Here is a 19,149-nt window from a genome sequence, read left to right on the forward strand (position 1 = left end):
TAGCGGTCAGCACCCAGGGACAATCAGAAGCTAATGAAGCCCAGTGTATGTAGTTTTATCATGTTAAGAACTACGCAGCGTACTGAACCCTACTTATTAGGGCTTGCAAGCTCTTATGATCCCTTTCTATTGACCAGGTTCTGGCTAGACCTTTTCCATCTTCTTCTTGCCCATCCAAGGGGACGGAGAAAGGGCAAGAGGTTTCTGAACCGCGGCTGCGATGGTAAGTCTCAACAGGACATGGCCCATTTTGTAATGTTCTGGATTTGTATGACCTACCTAGGAAGACCTTTACTATACCGAATCTAAAAAAAGGCAAACTTTACGCAAGTGCATTCTGCTTTCATCTTTTTATTATTGCTTTCAGGCAACACAGTTTTTTATGTTCTCAGCTTTTTAAAGTCCGCTGTTAGGCTGAGATCCCGCAGGACGCAAGTTCGGTACTCCCCTCTTGCTATTTTGCTATCCGGCATCTTGCTAACATATTTTTTTTAATCGTTTATGTATGCCGCATCTGAGGCGGGAGTTGTATTTTATAGGTTTGATGTTCTGTATATTTGTCTTGTTCTTTGGAATTTTTTTATAGTTTTCGCAAAAGCTGAATTAAGTTGTTAAAGATATATCTTAGTTTGAACCCAACACATCATTAATTAGCAGTTCCCCATGGCAGCTCTTACAGTTCTACCTCATGTCAATGTAGCTGTAAAAATCAGTCAGCCCAGGACACAATGCACTTTACCATGTTTTGCACCTTCTATAAAAACCTAAGAAGGCTCCTTTTCACACCATGGTTTTCTAGATGAGCACTTTGTACAAGTTTGACCTGCATTTTTTTATTTAATGTTTATATTGGATGAGTTTACCTGATTCTAATATATCCCCTTTTTTATCTAGTGCTGAAAAGTGTTATTTGAATCATGATGTGAAGTCAATCTTTTTGTATACAGTCCTCGACACCATTTTAATTGGCAAGCGTTTTATCTGAGAATGTTTTTATCTGTATTTTACTCATGTTCTTTTATGGTTTTTGTGAAAGAAACCCAATAAAGATTGTTGTTCTTGTTGACGAAGACATTGAGAACACGAGAGTACCATGAAGAAATTACAGAGAAAAGAGCTAACAATATTAATCAGAAAATGAGAGGAAAGAGAAAAGTTGGAAGGCAGATGGTCAAAAAAGAAGGAAATAAAGCAAGTTAGAGTGCACTCGCTACCTGATGTTTTTGGTGGCAGTGTAGGCGAAGTACAAATGCTCCCTTTGAGAGAAGGTCCTGGAGGAAGCTGTAATTCACATACCATGGACAAGACAAGCCATTTTGTCATTTACAAACAATTTCCCTAAATTGAGAGAAAATCCTGTGAAATGGTACAGACATGTTAAATAAGTTGTGAAGATTTCAAAAGTTTTGTGCATAGATTTGAATACTTTGTTTAAGATTGTGGTTCCAGGAGATTTGTGGGCCGAATGTAAGGTTACTTTAGAATGGCCAAAGTCAGACCCAGAAAGGGATCCTAGAACAGGAGCACCATCTCTAGTGGTAATGAGGAAATACCAGCAGGTATTAAATCACCTGAAGAATAAAATTTCCTGTAAACAAATTGATTGGTTGCAGATTGACAGAACTCAACGCTAAGGCCGACTACGATGGATCACAAGTGTGATACAAGAACTAGGATCACCTCAGTAGAAATTTTCCTTTGAACTTTGACATTTTTATGGAGACAAAAGTGGTTGTTGAGGATTTGTTGGCACAGACAGCTGATTCCAAAGTGGGGCTCGATGATCGGGGGTTGCTGAAGAGAGGGATCCTGTTATGGTCATCATCGAACACGGAAAAGCTCTGATTGGGCCAAGTCCAAAGTCTGTTCCTGGGAAGGCCTCACCATTCATGGGTTGCTGCTCAGGGTAAGTCCAGATGAAGCCTTCTATGTTCAGACTTTTCTGGAGCTCAAATCTCCTTTAGCTGGGCAAACCAGCAAGTACATACCGACTGGAAATTGGAGCTTAATGGCTGCGGCTTCGACTGGGATCCCTGTCTCCTTTGGTTATCCAGGCAGAAAGTTGGCAAAACATTTCTATGTTCAGCAGTTTGGGGCATGAAGAGTACATTTTAAAACCAATCAAGTGGCTAGCACCACTTGGGGGTTTGGACTCGCCCCAACAGCGGCCAGCAGCAGGGCCAGAGCAGGTCCAATTAGTACTGGGCAGTTGCAGGAAAAGCGACTCTAGAAACTTGTTTTGTCCCTGTACCTCAAACAAGAGGTTAGACAGCTGACCACTGGAGTCACTTCTAGGGTCCTGGGTTTAGGGCAATCAGGCCCAGCCTTCCTTCAGAAGTGTTGTGAGGAGTGTCCTGGTGATGCCACATTTATGTCCAGACCCAGCCTGTCGGTGAGGGAAACTACTGACCACTCCCTAGTCACTAGGACAAGTATTTCCAGGGGGGAACCTCGACAGTTTTGAAGCCCTTACTGTGCATTGTACTGTAAAGTATCCCACAGTGCCCCTCTCTACCTAAATCCATCATGTTAAAATTGTCCTTCCCTTGTTCAGAGCTCCCTGGGCCCACCCAGAGCTGACACAATGACAATGGAAAAACCCTCCTTGTGGGCACTCCAGACCAGTTCTGGGGCAGCTCCCACTTCCCACATGGTCTGGAGCCAATTTGACTAGCAAGACACAATGGAGACAAGCCTAGGTGTGAGCTACATTTACAAGTGACAGGGTAGGCATTATTAGAAGCTCATGAATGGGCTGAAAACAGCCCCCTGGCCATCCGCTCAAGGAAGAAAAATACATGTCCGCATCCAAGCCATTTGTCCACTGTCTAGGAGCAATCCAAATCTCACCGCAGGGGAAACCATAATCAGTCAGGTAAAAGTGTTCACTGGTTGAAAGGCCTCTTTTGATTTAGGCAGGAAATAAACAATATTCTAAAAGTTTTATTTTCAAATAAAATCCACTGGACCATTACGTTTTAGGATTTTAAAAGACTAATAAAAGAAACCCATGACCTTTTTTCAAACTGAAATTAAGCACTATTAAACTATTATAGTGCAAATCTGTTTGTTTTCTTTGCGAGACCCAGCCTTGCCACAGTGAAAAACAACTTTGGAGGTATTTCACAGTCAGGGTATGTAAAACATTAAATAAATATGCTCCAATTCTTTTTAAATAGCATAAGCACTACCCTGAGGGCATTCAGGACCCTTCTTAAAGAAGACTTATAAGCATTAAAAGTAAAGGTCTAGTCTGGCAAAAGGTTTGTTCTGTTAGATCGAAATGACAGTTTTATAACTACATACCCAAGCTGCAGAGCAGTCCAGGGGGCATCTTTTAAAGTGCTTCTTTGGTGGGTAGCACAATGAATGATGTAACCCACTAGTAGCATTCGATTTACAGGCTCTGGTTAAATGTAGGGCTAAATACTAGGGATTTATAAGTACTTAAAATGTTTCAATTAGGTATACAGCAATTTTAACAGGTTTAAAAGGGAGAGCACAAGCACTGGTTAGCAGGAGTAAAGTATGCAGAGTTCTATGGCCAACAAAATGTATTCAACAAAAGAAGGAAAAAGTGTGAGGGAATACCATGCAAAGGATGATCATTTCTAACAGAGAATGATGTTTCACCCTCGTTGGCTGTGTGTACTCATTGAATCTCACCAACTGGTTCCTTGAATAAATTCTTTAGTGAGGAAACTACATCCACAGATGTGTGTGATCCATGCTTGCATTGTTGGTTCGTTTTAGGAAATGGTTTATATAAGGAAAAATAAGGGGCTTCTATCATGAACTTGCTAATTTTCCCATTGAGAATCTGGACCATCAGTAGAACCTGGCAGCCTAAGTAGTGATAGGCAATGGGATAACTAACCTCCTCTTTTTTAACTAAAAAATTTTTTTATGAATATAAATGTATCATTCCAGATCTTTTTATCAATTATGATCAATGCACTGTTTTACATTTAACCTTTTTTAATCAAATTAAAAATGTATATGTTTTGAAACTGCACTAGTTTGTTTTGCTCTATCTATTGGTTGTTGCTTTATTATATGCCTGGGATTGTTATTTCATACATATTGCTTACCCTGTCCCAGGATAATTATCCGTATCAGGGGGTCCTTGTTTGTTTACATAGAATAACTGACTCCTCTCCCTCACTTTGTGTATTCCCACATTATCAATAATCTAGGTTATTGCGGTCGACTTCATTGTTGCCTCAGTGGTCAATAACCTTTTTCCTTAGTATCCTGCAAAGTTATTTTTGCCATGTTCTGAAGCAAGGAGTCATGGTTCTTGCTCATAGAAAACAGAACTGCCTCAGTTGAGGTAGATTTAACAACCATATCCTGAACTTGCAAACTTGAAGCATTGGTCACATTCTTTACTAACACTTTGGTTAAAATTGTTAAGACTTGTCATTTTCTGTATCTTTTTTTCAAGTAAACGTAAGATTGAATTAATTGCTCTACAAAGGGCATATCAAGCTTCTGAAGCCATATTGGTCTCCTCTGTGTGAGATTCTTCTAATGGTTTAACAGATACATTGAAGCCATAATCAAGCTGAAGGAAGCTTGTTTTTGATTTCACAAGGGGCATTCATAACATACTTGGTACCTGGGCAACAGCCCTCATGTCTTCTGGGTAAGATTTACCCAAAGAGTTAAGATTGTGCTGAACCATCTCCTGTAATGTTATGGGTGGAACCTCTTGGTCTGAGGCATTCAAGGGTATTAGTTCTGTATTTGTGAGAGTGTATTCTAAGACTAAGAAGGAGCTAGCCAAGGGGATTGATGCCATTGTAGAAGTAATACCCTGAGTAACTGGAGACCCTTACTAATCAACTATTATCATTCATTGTTTGCTGTTGGACTGCATACATCATCCCCTTTCCTCATGATCTCCTCTGCTGGAGTTTCTATAACAGTGGTGGGTTCTGCCTCTGTATTTTCAGACGATGTGGTGTTAGACTTTTATACAGGCTGTTTCTCAGCTGGAGTAATGATGTCAATTGATGGGCAGCGAGAGGTAGCCAGTAGGCTCAGGGTTTGTGAGGCCCTTTGCGTTTGGAAAATAGGCCCATAGTGACAAACAATTTTAAAATTGACATCCGTTGTTTAGCTAAAATTGACTGAGATTGCAAATGAGCATGACAATTATGTTTGGCTGAAGGTGGGGGCCATTCGTTTTGTTAAAACTACAACACTGGGCAGTACCTGAGTCAATTAGCTAAAACTTAACTCACTGCTCTGGAGTTGGAGGCTGCATCACTGCCAACTTCATTTGTCTTTGCCAGTCTTTCCTTATGATAACAAGTTATGACAGTGTAGTGTTCTTGTCTTAGAACGGCACCTATCTTACTGTTCCTAGGTTACCTGAGTTGGAACATGGAACCTGTGGAACATGGTGATGTGGGGTAGAATGTAAGAAACTGGTCCATTGGCCGTTGCAGGGTGTTGATGCTGGAGGGGGTCGTTACTTCTGGACTGCAATAAACCTACTTTGAATTCATCTACTTCTGCTGTGCCTCTTTACTTCTTGTAAGAAGCTGATCTTACAGACAGCAGCAGTCGACTAATCTACTTTTTTCCAGAAAGTCCTTAGTTCAGTTTCAGGTGAATTTTCAAGCAGGTTCTTCATATTGTAGCTCAGCCCCAAGCCTGCTCCCACTGGTCCCACTTGGATGACTTTCCATCAGCCTCCTCTCCCCAGGGACTGGAGCCAGGAGCATGGCCCAAAGAGGGGGAGGGGTTGGCAGTCCCCAGCAGGCTCAAAGGGTAGGAGAGGGTGTGGGTCAAAGAAGAAAGGCCACAACCAGTGACTCACTGAGAAAAAACTCTTACACTAACTTCCCCGACTCACTCAGACCATGGTCGCCCCAGAATCAACATCAAACAAATACCAGGTGCCTCTCACAGCAGTAACAGTGGCGGTTGCCAGAGATGTGGCCGAAGGGTGAACTAAAACAACAATCAATATACAATATACAAGCAAACTGTAGCAGCCGCAAAGGGCACAAGCAGAGCAGCCACCTTCAGACACTCTGCTGAAAAATGGGATCAGCTGTAATCATGTAAGACCACATCAGTTACACTGCTTGTGTTTGAGCAGCCGTAGGTAACTGTCTTCCAGTCTATTAGGTTTTAAGTCTGTCACAGGTTTTCTAGCATAAGTGCATCGGGAATTATGGTAAGAAGTATGAAGCTTGCTTTGATATGTCCTCCCTGCCTTTTCAGTGTTCTTGTGTGCAAGAATTAAGAATCCAGGGGGTTTCAATCCAAGTGACTGCAAATCAGAAGCACGGTGCTAGGTCTGAACTATTACAGAATGGATATCTGCAATCTATACACTCGACGGAAAATCACCCTGGCAGATTCTGTAAAATCATCAGGCATCACTTTAGACCCGAAAGTGAACATGACTAAACACATTAAGATCTCGGCAAAGAGCGCCTTCCTGAACTTAAAGCTATTGAACAAAATAAAACCTTTCATCCCAGCCGAGGACCTTAAACAAGTTACCCAATCACTGGTGCTATCCAGATTAGACTATGGGATCGCAACACGGTCAGGCTCAGCAAAGGCGCACCTGGTCCCCCTTAAAACAACACTAAACTCAGCAGCTAGAATGGTCACAGGAGTGAAGAAATTTGACCATATCTCACCAGCACTCAGAGGACTAAAATGGCTCCCAGTTGAAATGTGTGTCCGTTTCAGAACATCCTGCCTCACCCACAAAGCCCTTCACACAGGCAAACCCGAATACTTTGCCTCTAAACAAAAAAAAGCCGGACAAACCAGGTCCCTCCGGAGCTCAAACACACTACTACTCATCTCAATGAAAGCACGCAAACAAAAAAACGCAGCCCGATCCTTCGCGGGAAACGCGCCCAAAATCTGGAACGTTATTCCCCCTCATATAAGAACTATCTCCTCCTTCGCAAAATTCAAAGAGCAACTCAAAAATCTTTTCCTTGACCGGTCTCTAGCAAAAGGGCAGGAGACACAGAAGAGCTATTGACAATAGCCACCGATGGGGGTGGGATACCCAGAGTACGGTAATCCTGATAAGGTACTATGAGTATGTATCGACACTGCTGACTTTCCCTCCAATACGCAAAGTGTATACCTGATATTGTCTTGAGACTCTTGACACCTGTGCTGATATCTGCACTGTACTTACTGTGAATGTTTGCTTGGCCTTGCATTTGAACGATTGTGAAGTGCTCCGATACCTCCGGGTCTGGCTAGCGCTATATAAAACTTCATAATAATAAAATTAAAATAATAACATACAAACATACATACTATCAGACCCAGACTGGGATACCTAAGTAGCACAGGCAATTTGGTCAGACCAACCTGGGAGGGTGCTGGGGGGCGGGTGCAAGTGTGAAGCCTGCTGCTATTGTTACTGGGGTCTGATATCGTAGCTCTAATGCAAAACTGGCTCCCTGTAACAAAACCGGCCCACACCTGCAAAACCGGCCCCCAGGGACACGCCCGTTGCCCGGCACGGCCAGTCCGGCCCTGCATATTATCCAGGATTTCTAGAAGAGCAGTGGAGAGGCTGTTTGCAACTGCTCAGTTTATTATGAACAAAACCAGTTTCTCCCACTCAGGAAGGCCAAGATAAAAACATAGGGGCATATTATCAACAACTAGCGATATTTATTGCTAAATAAGCTTAGCAACTTTTTTTTATCGCCTGCATCGCCGGATTTTATTGCAGAGATAACGTGCTATTAGCAACGTTTATCTCCAATGCGATAAAATATCCGCCGATAGCTGCGAAATGTGTGAATATCGCTGGGAATCCAGTGATATTCAGGCATTAACGCCAATTGGGTCTTAACCTGAATATCCAACTCCCATTGGAAATACAGGTTAAGAAGTGGTCTGAGCAGGCGTTAGTTTTCAGTGATATTCGTGCTTAGCGCAAACTTTTTAATCGCTACGCCTGCGTTGATATAGGCGATAGCGATGTTAGCGACTGCTTTCAGTCGCTAACAGGTGGGGTACGCCCACTCTGCATGCCATTAGCGATAAATATCGCTGTTATGCCAGGCGGGCCCAAAACCGCTCGCTATCACCTAAAAGCTGTCGCTAACTGATGTTAGCGACAGCTTGCTAATAGGGCGATGAAATTATTGCCGCTCAACAGATTTCACTAGGGACAACCAGTATTCTACCTCCTTTAGACATTACCTCTTCGCCCAGCTAATGCTACACTAGAATCAGCTGTCCCTAATAACCAATAATCTATCCTTTGGAAATACGTGCCGCAGCCATCCTCACCTGAGAGTGGGGGTGTATTTAGGTGCACTCCCTGCTCAGCATAGACACCTGCTCTGTGTTACCACCTTGCTAAAAAGCTGGAGCCTCTTCAGTGGCCTTAAATATTTTCTGGTACGGTTGTGGAAAATCATAGTAAGGGCCAACAAAAATCGAACAGCATGGACTTTCCTCCCCACACATTTCCCCTCCACTTCATACATACAAGATTGTGGTCAGCATATATTGGTCTGTGAATGGTAGACAGGGTCGATACTCTCTGTTCAAGGGGACTTAGGGGTATATTATCAAGGGGTTTATCTCCGCTTTTTTGGCTTTAAAAGCCAAGAAAGCAGAGATAAAATTATCTCCCTATTACCAAGCTGTCGCTAACACCAGTTAGTGACAGCTAATAGGAGATAGCGACCATCTTGGGCCCCGCTTTGCATGTCAGTGATATTGATCACTAATGACATGCAAAGTGGGCGTGCCAAGATGTTAGCGACTGGAAACAGTCGCTAACATCGCTATCTCCTATTACCAACTTTTGGAGATATTCGCGCTAAGCGCGAATATCTCCAAAAGCTAACACCTGCCCTGAGCAGTTCTTCACCATGTTAACCAATGGGAGGTGGATAACATGGCTAAGAGCATTTGCTCGATAATGCATGAATATCGCTGACTTTTCAGCGATATTCATGCATTGCGGCCGTTTTTTATCGCATTTGCGATAAACCTTGCTAATAGCAAGGTTTATCTGCGATAAAAATCGCCGATGTGCGGCGATAATTTTTGTCTCTAAACAAGTTAGAGACAAAAATTATCGCTAGTTGTTGGTAATATGCCCCTTAATTACTAAAACAGAGGGGTATATTATCAAGGGGTTTATCTCCGCTTTTTTGGCTTTAAAAGCCAAGAAAGCGGAGATAAAATTATCTCCCTATTACCAAGCTGTCGCTAACACCAGTTAGTGACAGCTAATAGGAGATAGCGACCATCTTGGGCCCCGCTTTGCATGTCAGTGATATTTATCACTAATGACATGCAAAGTGGGCGTGCCAAGATGTTAGCGACTGGAAACAGTCGCTAACATCGCTATCTCCTATTACCAACTTTTGGAGATATTCGCGCTAAGCGCGAATATCTCCAAAAGCTAACACCTGCCCTGAGCAGTTCTTCACCATGTTATCCAATGGGAGGTGGATAACATGGCTAAGAGCATTTGCTCGATAATGCATGAATATCGCTGACTTTTCAGCGATATTCATGGATTACGGCCGTTTTTTATCGCATTTGCGATAAACCTTGCTAATAGCAAGGTTTATCTGCGATAAAAATCGCCGATGTGCGGCGATAATTTTTGTCTCAATTTGTTTAGCTGGATTAACAGACATCAAATGTCTGGGAAGTTTCAGAAACAACAATTCGAGAATCAACGTGAATTTGGATTGATTCTCATAGCAGTGACAGCACTTAGGGGCATATTACCAACCAATAGAGATAATTTTTGTCTCTAACTTGTTTAGAGACAAAAATTATCGCCGCAAATCGGCGATTTTTATCGCAGATAAACCTTGCTATTAGCAAGGTTTATCGCAAATGCGATAAAAAACGGCCGCAATGCATGAATATCGCTGAAAAGTCTGCGATATTCATGCATTATCGAGCAAATGCTCTTAGCCATGTTATCCACCTCCCATTGGTTAACATGGCTAAGAACTGCTCAGGGCAGGTGTTAGCTTTTGGAGATATTCGCGCTTAGCGCGAATATCTCCAAAAGTTGGTAATAGGAGATAGCGATGTTAGCGACTGTTTTCAGTCGCTAACATCTTGGCACGCCCACTTTGCATGTCATTAGTGATAAATATCACTGACATGCAAAGCGGGGCCCAAGATGGTCACTATCTCCTATTAGCTGTCGCTAACTGGTGTTAGCGACAGCTTGGTAATAGGGAGATAATTTTATCTCCGCTTTCTTGGCTTTTAAAGCCAAAAAAGCGGAGATAAAGCCCCTTGATAATATGCCCCTTAGAATTTTATACTAGTCAAAGTCTACTGGACCACAAGCCTCAGATGCCCCATTCATAACGTAGTACTTATTTTTACCTTCACTCTGGCCATGAGTACTGGTCTTGTCTGTTTTCTTGCATAGGTTGCTGTAGTCATCACAGCAGTTGTTGAACTTGTTGCATTTTCTGTTGCAGTGGCATGAGTTCTTTTTGTTGTAGGATTCGTCACACCTTCCTTTACAAGACGCCTTCCTGTCTGTGGTGTTGCGAAATAGGAGAGACACGTTTTGTAGTTTGTAATCAAAATCAGCCAACCACACAATAAATGATGCGTTCATAGAAGCAGCATGGTTAGCCAGTTACAGCTGATGTTAGCCAAGAGCTTTTGATTTTGCTACAATTAAATGTGTAATTTACTTACTAATGAGGCTTTCAGCAACTCTCTACATCCATTGGTCTGGCATTCTGTCCTTCACATTTCCTTCCACCCACTGCTGCATTTAGCAAGGGGCATAGGTCAACCCACTTCAGCACTTGGCTAACTTCACAGCGAGTGATGACATTCTGCCCTTTTACAAAGAACCTCCACGGACAATGTACTTCATTCAGTGCCAGTGTTTACTATGGCATTGAATGCTGTTTGAGTACAAAAATATTTCTGATTTCAGCTAAATTGTTTTTTAATTGATTATGATCTGGTAGTTTCTTCAACAATAAATTGTTGCAAAACGATCAGAAAAAACAAGCCCTGACAAAACGAAAAGGCTAGCATACCATGAATGGAAAAACGCTCCCTCCACCCCATCTTGTTATACTATAGACTGAACCTAAGCCTCCTTTCCATGATGGGGATTGTGTTAAAAGCCTCCCTGTTAATTTGCTGTGTCGCCCACCTCTCGGTGCCTCTATGACATCCCCTGCTCCCTGCGGTAAAGTTGGTAGGCACGGGGAGGTTTCAGGGTTGAGAGAGAGGGAGGTAGAAAATGAGAAGAAAGAGAGAGGACGAATACATGGAAGGAGAAAGATAGAGCAAGTTGGCGGTGCTAGGTTTACCCTTTTTGCCCGGGGGCTGTGGAGCATAAGATGTTAAGGTGGGGTATAGGGGCAAAGGTATCGTTTTTTAAGTTGTGACCATCTTAGTTTGTGAATGACATTACACCCTGAACTCATCCTGCTCCCAGAATAAAAACAACCTTTTGTATGTGGTAAAGACCTCTGTTCTATCTGCTGCCCCAAAACTTGCCTGAGCAATGGACCAGTAACACAGAGTCAGCCTAAAAGTCAGATATACAGGTATTTAATAGCATCAACTAATGAATAGATGTTAATTTTCATCAATGCACCAGACTGTGTGGACTATATAAAATCATTCAATCTGTAATGTCAGTTCTGAACACAAGACTAATGTTGTCATAAGCAGCTGCAAGTGTCAGTAGATCTCTCAAACCTATTCCTGAATTATGCATTAGCCAACATACAACATTCCACCGCTCCCGTCCTCAAAAAGACACACAAAACTCAAATGTCCATGTGTTTCTTATACTAGGTCTTACACTATCATTCCTTCCTTGCATGTAAGCAACTACAGACCATTTATTAGAAAGTTGACAGTGAAGTAACAGTCATCAGGGACATCTGTAGTGATCTACAGATGACAAGTATGAAAGACAGCAAGAATCATTACCTAGAGCAGTAGTAGCACCTGTCATATAAAGTGCTAACAAATTTCACAAGTTTCATATGAAGTACCATATATAAAACAAATTATTATTATTGAGCATTTTCGCACAACACAAACAAGGCACCACCTTGACCCTTTCAGAATGCTAATTACCTAGTAGAAGGTGTTATCAATACATCAGGTATAGATACATAACAGGAAGTTCCTGTGTTTAGGTTTAGCCTGCACATCGCTTGCGCTGTGCTTGTGAAATCTATTGTATTTAATATAAATCTTAAAAGGGACTCAGATCCCACCCTTGCTTTTCATTGGTTTGTGTACTTGCCACTTACTTTTCCTCCTTTCCGATTGGCTATAGCATACTATTTCCTGTGTGTTCCTCGTGTGTTTCTCTTTTCAGTCTCCCATGGCCCAAGCCCTGTTTTCATCCTCTTTGGTGCAGCTTCTTTTTAGCGTCTCAGCCCCCTAGCGCTGCCCTAGCGCCGTGGGCTTAGCACGCTGTTTTGGTTCTGTGGAAACCTTGTGATCCCACACTCTCTCTCTTGCTTATTTGGTGGGTTTTCATAGCGTGAACTTGACTTGAAAGTTTTGAAGCACTTAACATGCTCAACATGAGCACTAGTTATGCTGCAGATGGGCATATTCAGCAGGGTTGACCCGAACATCAGAGCCCAGCACTTGTTTAGATTGCAACTTCATTCAAACAAGATTGGAACAAGTAACAGCATTATTTTGCGATGCTACCTGAGCACGTATTGTGGTCAGCATGTATTGATCTGTAAATGGTAGACAAGGTCGATACCCTCTCTACAGGGGCACTTAGTTACCAAAACAGTGTTTGTATAGCTGGGTTTTCATTCAGCAAATTTCTGGGAAGTTTCAGAAACAGAACAATTGGTGAACCAACCTGAAATTAGATTGGTTCTCATAGCAGTGACAGCATTTAGAATTTTATACTGGTCAAAGTCTGCTGGACCCTCAACCACAAGCCTCAGAAGCCCCAATTATAACGTAGTACTTATTTTTACCTTCACTCTGGCCATGAGTACTGGTCTTGTCTGTTTTCTTGCATAGGTTGCTATAGTCATCACAGCAGTTGTTGAACTTGCTGCATTTTCTGTCGCAGTGGCATGAGTCCTTTTTGTTGTAGGCTTCGTCACACCTTCCTTTACAAGACGACTTGTCTGTGGTGTTGCGATATAGGGGAGACAAGTTTTGTAGTTTGTAAACAAAATCAACCAACCACACAAAAACTGATGCGTTCATAGAAGCAGCATGTGTTAACCAGTTACAGCTGATGTTAGCCAAGAGCTTTTGATTTTACTACAATTAAATGTGTCATTTACTTACTAATGAGGCTTTAAGGAACTCTCTACATCCATTGGTCTGGCACTCAGCCCTTCACATTTCCTTCCATCCACTGCTTCATTCAGCATGGGGCATAGGTCAACCCTTTATAGCACTTAGTTAACTTCACAGCAAGTGATGGCATTCTGCCCTTTTACAAAGAGCCTCCGCACACAATGTACTTCATTCAGCGCCAGTATTTACTATGGCATTGAATGCTGTTTGAGTACCAAAATATTTCTGATTTCAGCTAAATTGTTTTTTTATTTTTTTTAAAACCTTTATTATCGGAAAAGTCATACAAATACAGACCTACAACCCCACAGGGCCGGTCAGTAATAATCCGCAACACAATCGAAAACAGTACAAGGCCCAACAACCCCTGAAATCAATCGCAATGTGTACACGTCAACAAACAGGGCCGGCGGCTGTAAGAGGATAATTAAAAGGTTTCACATTTTATATTTTAACCAAGCAAAACAACACAGAAACAAAGTCTGAGGTAAGACTGTTATCGAAGTGACCATCTCCATCAGCAGGGGGGGAAAGCCAGCCAATGAGGCTGGTTTAAAGAAGGATAAATCCTAAGGGGGAGGAAAGAAGGGCCAAGAGTGGACAAGCAGACTGTGTGTCATAGCAGAAGGATGCATGGAATGCGAGGTCACGGAGACAGAGGGATAGTAACGGAATCTACGGAGGGGGGGGGTACAAATCTCTCCTCGATACGCATTCCACTGACCCCACACCTTTCCCCATTTCCTAGGCCTACCACGGGCTGTATACACCGTTTTCTCCCTAAACATACACCAATCCATGCATTCCATCCATGCCGACGCCGAGGGTGCCCTCTGGGACCCCCACAATTGGGCTATGTCCCTTTTGGCGATCATGTTGCCGAGGGTGGCCCACCGAGTCTGCGCCACGTTATAATCATTGGGCTCCCAGACGTTCAGAAGGCACCTCCTAGCCTCCGGCATTAAAGACACACCCGTCACCTCTTCCATAATGTCATGCACGCTTCTCCAGTAAGACACCACATTCGGAAACTCCCATATGATATGGAGAAAAGTAGCAAGCATACCACAGCCACGCCTGCACAACCCATCCAATGAATAACCCATCCTCATCAGGCGTGGACCCGTGACATAGACGCGGTGCAAAATCTTCAATTGCACTAGCCGTAGACGCGCCGGAATCGCCACTTCCTTTGGAGACGACACCGCGGCCTGCCAGTCTTCGTCATCCAACTCAAGCCCATCCGCGGTCCAGGCATTACGGAGCTGGACAAGGAGGTCAGAGCGGTCGTTAATAAGCTTCTTATATATAAGAGAGATGGTACTATCAGGGACATGTCCATCGAGCACCCTATCTTCCAGGGGGGGAGGATTCCGGGACAACGGCACCAGCCGGAAACACCGAAGCAAATGCATGGCGAATTTGAAGATAGCGGTAGTATTCCCTATCACTCAGGCTGTATTCCCGCTGGAGTTCGGCAAAAGTCTTGATCCTGTCCTTGATCAGGAGGTCCCCCACTCGACTAATACCTATAAGATCCCACTTGTCGAACCCCTTTGTTGCCCAGAGATTCCCCAGCCGTTCAGCCGCATAAAGCGGCGTTGCTCTAGTCAGCTTATCTGTCCATCCCGTGGCAGCCGTCGCACTAGTCCAAACTCGCACCGCGACCCCAGTAGGACCAGTAAGTGTCTTCCTAGCAGCTTTAGAGTAAAGCGCCCTATTGTAGTCGCCACCCGGTAGCTGCCATTTGTCCATCTCGAACGCAGGGTTAGGGGTAGGACCATACATGGCATGGTTGATAGCACTCAACTGAGACGCCCAGTAACAGCGCTTGATGTCGGGCAGCGCTATACCGCCATCATACCAAGGCAGAGTCAGTTTCGAGAACGCAATACGAGGCCACCCGCCCCATACCAGTTGCCGTTGGAGGCCCTCAATCTCACGGAAATAACTAGCTGGGACCAGATCGAGTGTATTTTGAAGGGCATAAAGGAACCGGGGGAGAGACATCATCTTAAACAGGGCGGCTCTCCCCAACGGGGACAGCGGCAAGCCGCACCAACCCGCGACGTCCGATCGCAGCCGATGAAGTGGCGGCAGTAAATTCCTTTCATACCGCACCGCAGAGTCCAAGGAGATATAAATCCCCAAATACTTAAAGCCGTCACGTACTACAGGTATCGGGCAGACACGGGGCAGCAAGGGCATTCCTCCAGTGAGCGGATAAATACAGGACTTGGTCCAATTGATGGACAAGCCAGAGTTTCTCCCGAAGGAGCGCAACAGGTCAAACAACACTCCCAGGGATTTACGAGGTGAGGTCAGGTACAACAAGATATCATCCGCATACATTGAAACACGATCTTCATATCGCGGGGACCAACTAATGCCCTTAAGCGATGGCTCCCATCGGAGCCACGCGGCGAGGGGTTCAAGAGCAAGTGCGAAGAGCAACGGTGACAACGGGCAGCCCTGTCGCGTGCCTCTGCCAAGAACAAAGGACTCCGAGGCCCTGCCATTCACCACCACTTGAGCCAATGGTTGTGCGTAGAGGAGCTGAACCCACCCAATGAAACGCGGGCCGAAACCGAACTTCGATAGAACCGCCCATAAATACGACCACTCTATTGTGTCAAAGGCCATCGAGGCGTCCAAAGAAACCAAGATGGCCGGCTCACGAAGTGACCCCGCCCGCGCTAGAACGCCATTAAGACGGCGAAGGTTAAGCGCAGTATTACGGTGGGGGATAAATCCTGACTGGTCTGGATGTACTAAATCACCAATCACTGTAACTAGACGATTCGCCAATACTTCCGCCAGAACCTTAGGTTCAACATTCAGAAGCGAGATCGGTCTATACGACGAACACTGCTCACGGGGTTTCCCATCTTTATGAATTACCACAATGGACGCCAATCTCTGATCCCGGGGAAGGAGTCCGAGATCTCGCGATTCCAAGAACATGCGACGTAGATGCAGCGCCATCTTATCCGGGCACAGCTTATACAGCTCTACCGGAATACCATTCGGGCCAGTGGCCTTGCCTGAACGAAGGGAACGGATAGCAAGCGCTATTTCATCAGCGGAAAAGTCCACCTCCATAAGCTCACGGTCGGACTCCGAGAGGCTAGGCAGCGCGATATCCCTCAGTAGTAAGTGTGAGTCCTCCTCTGGCCTGTCCGAGACCGGCGTGCAAACCTTCTGGAAGTGCTGAGCAAAAGCCACGACTATCTCAACAGGGTCCACAACCCGAGAACCATCCACCCCTTCCACAACAGGCACAACCCTATTCAAACACTCTCTCTTGTCCAACCAAGCAATCAACTTCCCGGCCTTATCACCAACATCATACATCCGCCCCTGTTGCACACGATACATCATCCTGGCTGCATCCGTCACCAGAGCCCTGTAGTCAGCCTGTTTAAGGGCCAAAACATGCAACTTCTCAGGTGTAACCCCAGATCCCAAATCTTCCTCAAAAGCTGTGATATCATTTTCAAGGCAAACAACCTCCTCATTCTTACTTTTCTTCGCGCTAGCAATCAAGGATAGGGCCTGACCCCGAATCACAGTCTTATAGGCCTCCCAGAGGGAAACGGAAGAGGACACCGATCCCACATTCTCATTAAAGTAGTGTTCCATGCATTGAACCACTGCAGCCCTAGTTTTGGGGCTGCGTAGGTGCCAGGGGTTGATCGGGGCAACACGGCCCTCCGCTCCCAAGGACAAATCAATCCCAAGCCAAAGTGGAGAGTGATCCGAGATCCCCCTAGCCAAGTGACGCACTTCCGTTACGGAGACCATCTGCACCGCTGGCACCAGGATATAGTCAAGCCTTGAAAGACTACCATGCGCTCCCGAGTGAAAGGTGTACTGTGACTGTCCAGGGTGCCTCCAGCTATCCACTAAACCCATCGCGTCCAGAAAATCACCCAACCATGACTGCGATCTCAAGAGAGTTCTGGGGGGGTTACCATCATCATCACCACTAACCACCGAATTGAAGTCGCCACCCAATATCAACATGCCTTCGGGGAAGCTCAAGACCACCCCACCTAAATCAGAGAACGTAGTGGACTGTAGCCCTGGTGGGACATAGACAGAAAGTATGGAAATCGTCTTCCCCTCCCATCGCCCTGTAATGGCCGCGTATCGGCCACGATCGTCAAGCACGACGTCATCTACGACGTCATCTATCTCCAAGGGGAGGGAGTTACGAAGCAAGACGCCCGCCCCCCTCGAACCCGTGGTGAAACCTGAGTGCGCCACCAGACGATACCCCCTCCTATTCAGCGCATGGCAAGTGTTCCCTATCAAATGAGTTTCTTGAAGCAACACAACATCGGGTGAAAGACGTTTCAAATATTGCAAAACTATCCCCCGCTTGATCCTATCACCCAGCCCGTTCATATTCCAACTCAACACCCTCAGCCCCCTACCCCCCATTACAGAAATGCATCCAGCATCCCCCCCGCATAAGGACAGTCACATCTAGCGAATCGTGCATGGAAATGAAACCTCGAAGTAAACAAAGAAACAGAAGACCCCCCCCCGCCCCCAAAAAAATACCCAACACACACCCCCCCACCCTGCACCCCTGCGTCGATCCAAAGAACCACCCCAACTTGCAGTGTGCCTGTCGTCCCATTAAACTAATCTACGAGAAGAGAGAAGAACCCCTTAGAGGAGGAAGAAACCCGAACCCTCCCACCCCCGGGTAGACAATATACATGCACTCAATAATAGTCAAACCGCTGCCATAAGTCTATATAGCCGGCCCTCCGGTGGGGACTCACTCCACCCGTTCCTCCAGGCCACCTTCAGCACCGCCGGAGTGTTCAGATCGGTCTCGCTGTGTCGGCAGAGTATCAGCCAGTCACTAGCAACCTCCGGGCGATCAAAAAAGAAAGTGCGCTCCTCAAATTCGACCCTCAAGCGGGCCGGGAACAGCATAGCGTACTTTAGGCCCATATCTCGGAGGCGTCGTTTCACGCCTGTGAAGTTCATGCGCTGTTTTTGGACTGACTGTGTGAAGTCCGGGTAAAAACTGATGGATGCATTGTCAAATTTTGTGGGCCCACCAGTGCGCGATGCCTGGAGAATAGCGTCTCTGTCTCGAAAGTTGAAGATCCTGTCTATAATGGGCCGCGGCGTCGCTCCCAATTTAGGCTTACCACCTGGGACTCTGTGGGCACGCTCCACAGTGACGAAGTTACTGAGGCCCTTAGGTGCCAAGTGGTTCAGCACGAGGTCCTCAACCAAAAGATCCGTAGACACTGCTTCGGAACTTTCCGGAACACCAATGATGCGGACGTTGTTTCGCCGGGCCCGGCTCTCGTAATCATCCAGCCGACGAGCAAACAAGTCATTAAATTTCCGGAGATTGTGGACCTCAGTCTGAAGGTCCGAAACATCAGTAGTGAGACTAGCTGTTTTAATGTCCAGCGATTTTACCCGCTCATTAGTCCTTGCAAGATCCGTTCTGATGAGTTTAACCTCGATAGCTACAGTGTCTATCTTCGAGGCCAGTGTCTCGTACTGCTGGCCCATGGAAGTCTTTACACTGGCAATGGCGCCCATGACGTCTCGCAGCGTCAGGTCGCCTGTCGCAGGAAGGTCCTCTCCAGATTCACCCGGGCTTCTACCCAGCCCCCCAGGGGTGCCTTTCGGGCGGGCGAAGCGATCAATGGTATTAGACTGAGTAGAACCCCCTCGGTTCGTGATCCTGGTGGCCCGCTTCTCGGTTTCAGGTCTACCCGACATGGCGGCCAAGGAGTCCTGGCAGACCTCTGGGAGGGTACGGCGAAGGCAACTCTCTAG

At 45.3% G+C, this 19,149-nt stretch overlaps 1 protein-coding gene across 4 annotated transcripts in view; it reads right to left on the minus strand.

The window, feature by feature from the left end:
- The window catches only part of LOC144829437 (uridylate-specific endoribonuclease-like), a 270,796-nt gene that overhangs the window by 103,857 nt on the left and 147,790 nt on the right, over positions 1 to 19,149 (minus strand). For 3 of the 4 annotated variants that reach the window (XM_078688592.1, XM_078688602.1, XM_078688582.1), the window contains 2 exons: positions 12,996 to 13,151; positions 10,384 to 10,542 (listed from right to left, as the gene is read on the minus strand). In XM_078688592.1, the coding sequence (XP_078544718.1) occupies positions 10,384 to 10,542; positions 12,996 to 13,151 (315 nt within the window). The remainder of the gene's footprint in view (positions 1 to 10,383; positions 10,543 to 12,995; positions 13,152 to 19,149) is intronic. The other variant, XM_078688610.1, reaches the window with a different exon arrangement.

This window comes from Lissotriton helveticus, chromosome 1_1 (genome assembly GCF_964261635.1).
Source record: "Lissotriton helveticus chromosome 1_1, aLisHel1.1, whole genome shotgun sequence".
Classification (NCBI taxonomy): Eukaryota; Metazoa; Chordata; class Amphibia; order Caudata; family Salamandridae; genus Lissotriton; species Lissotriton helveticus.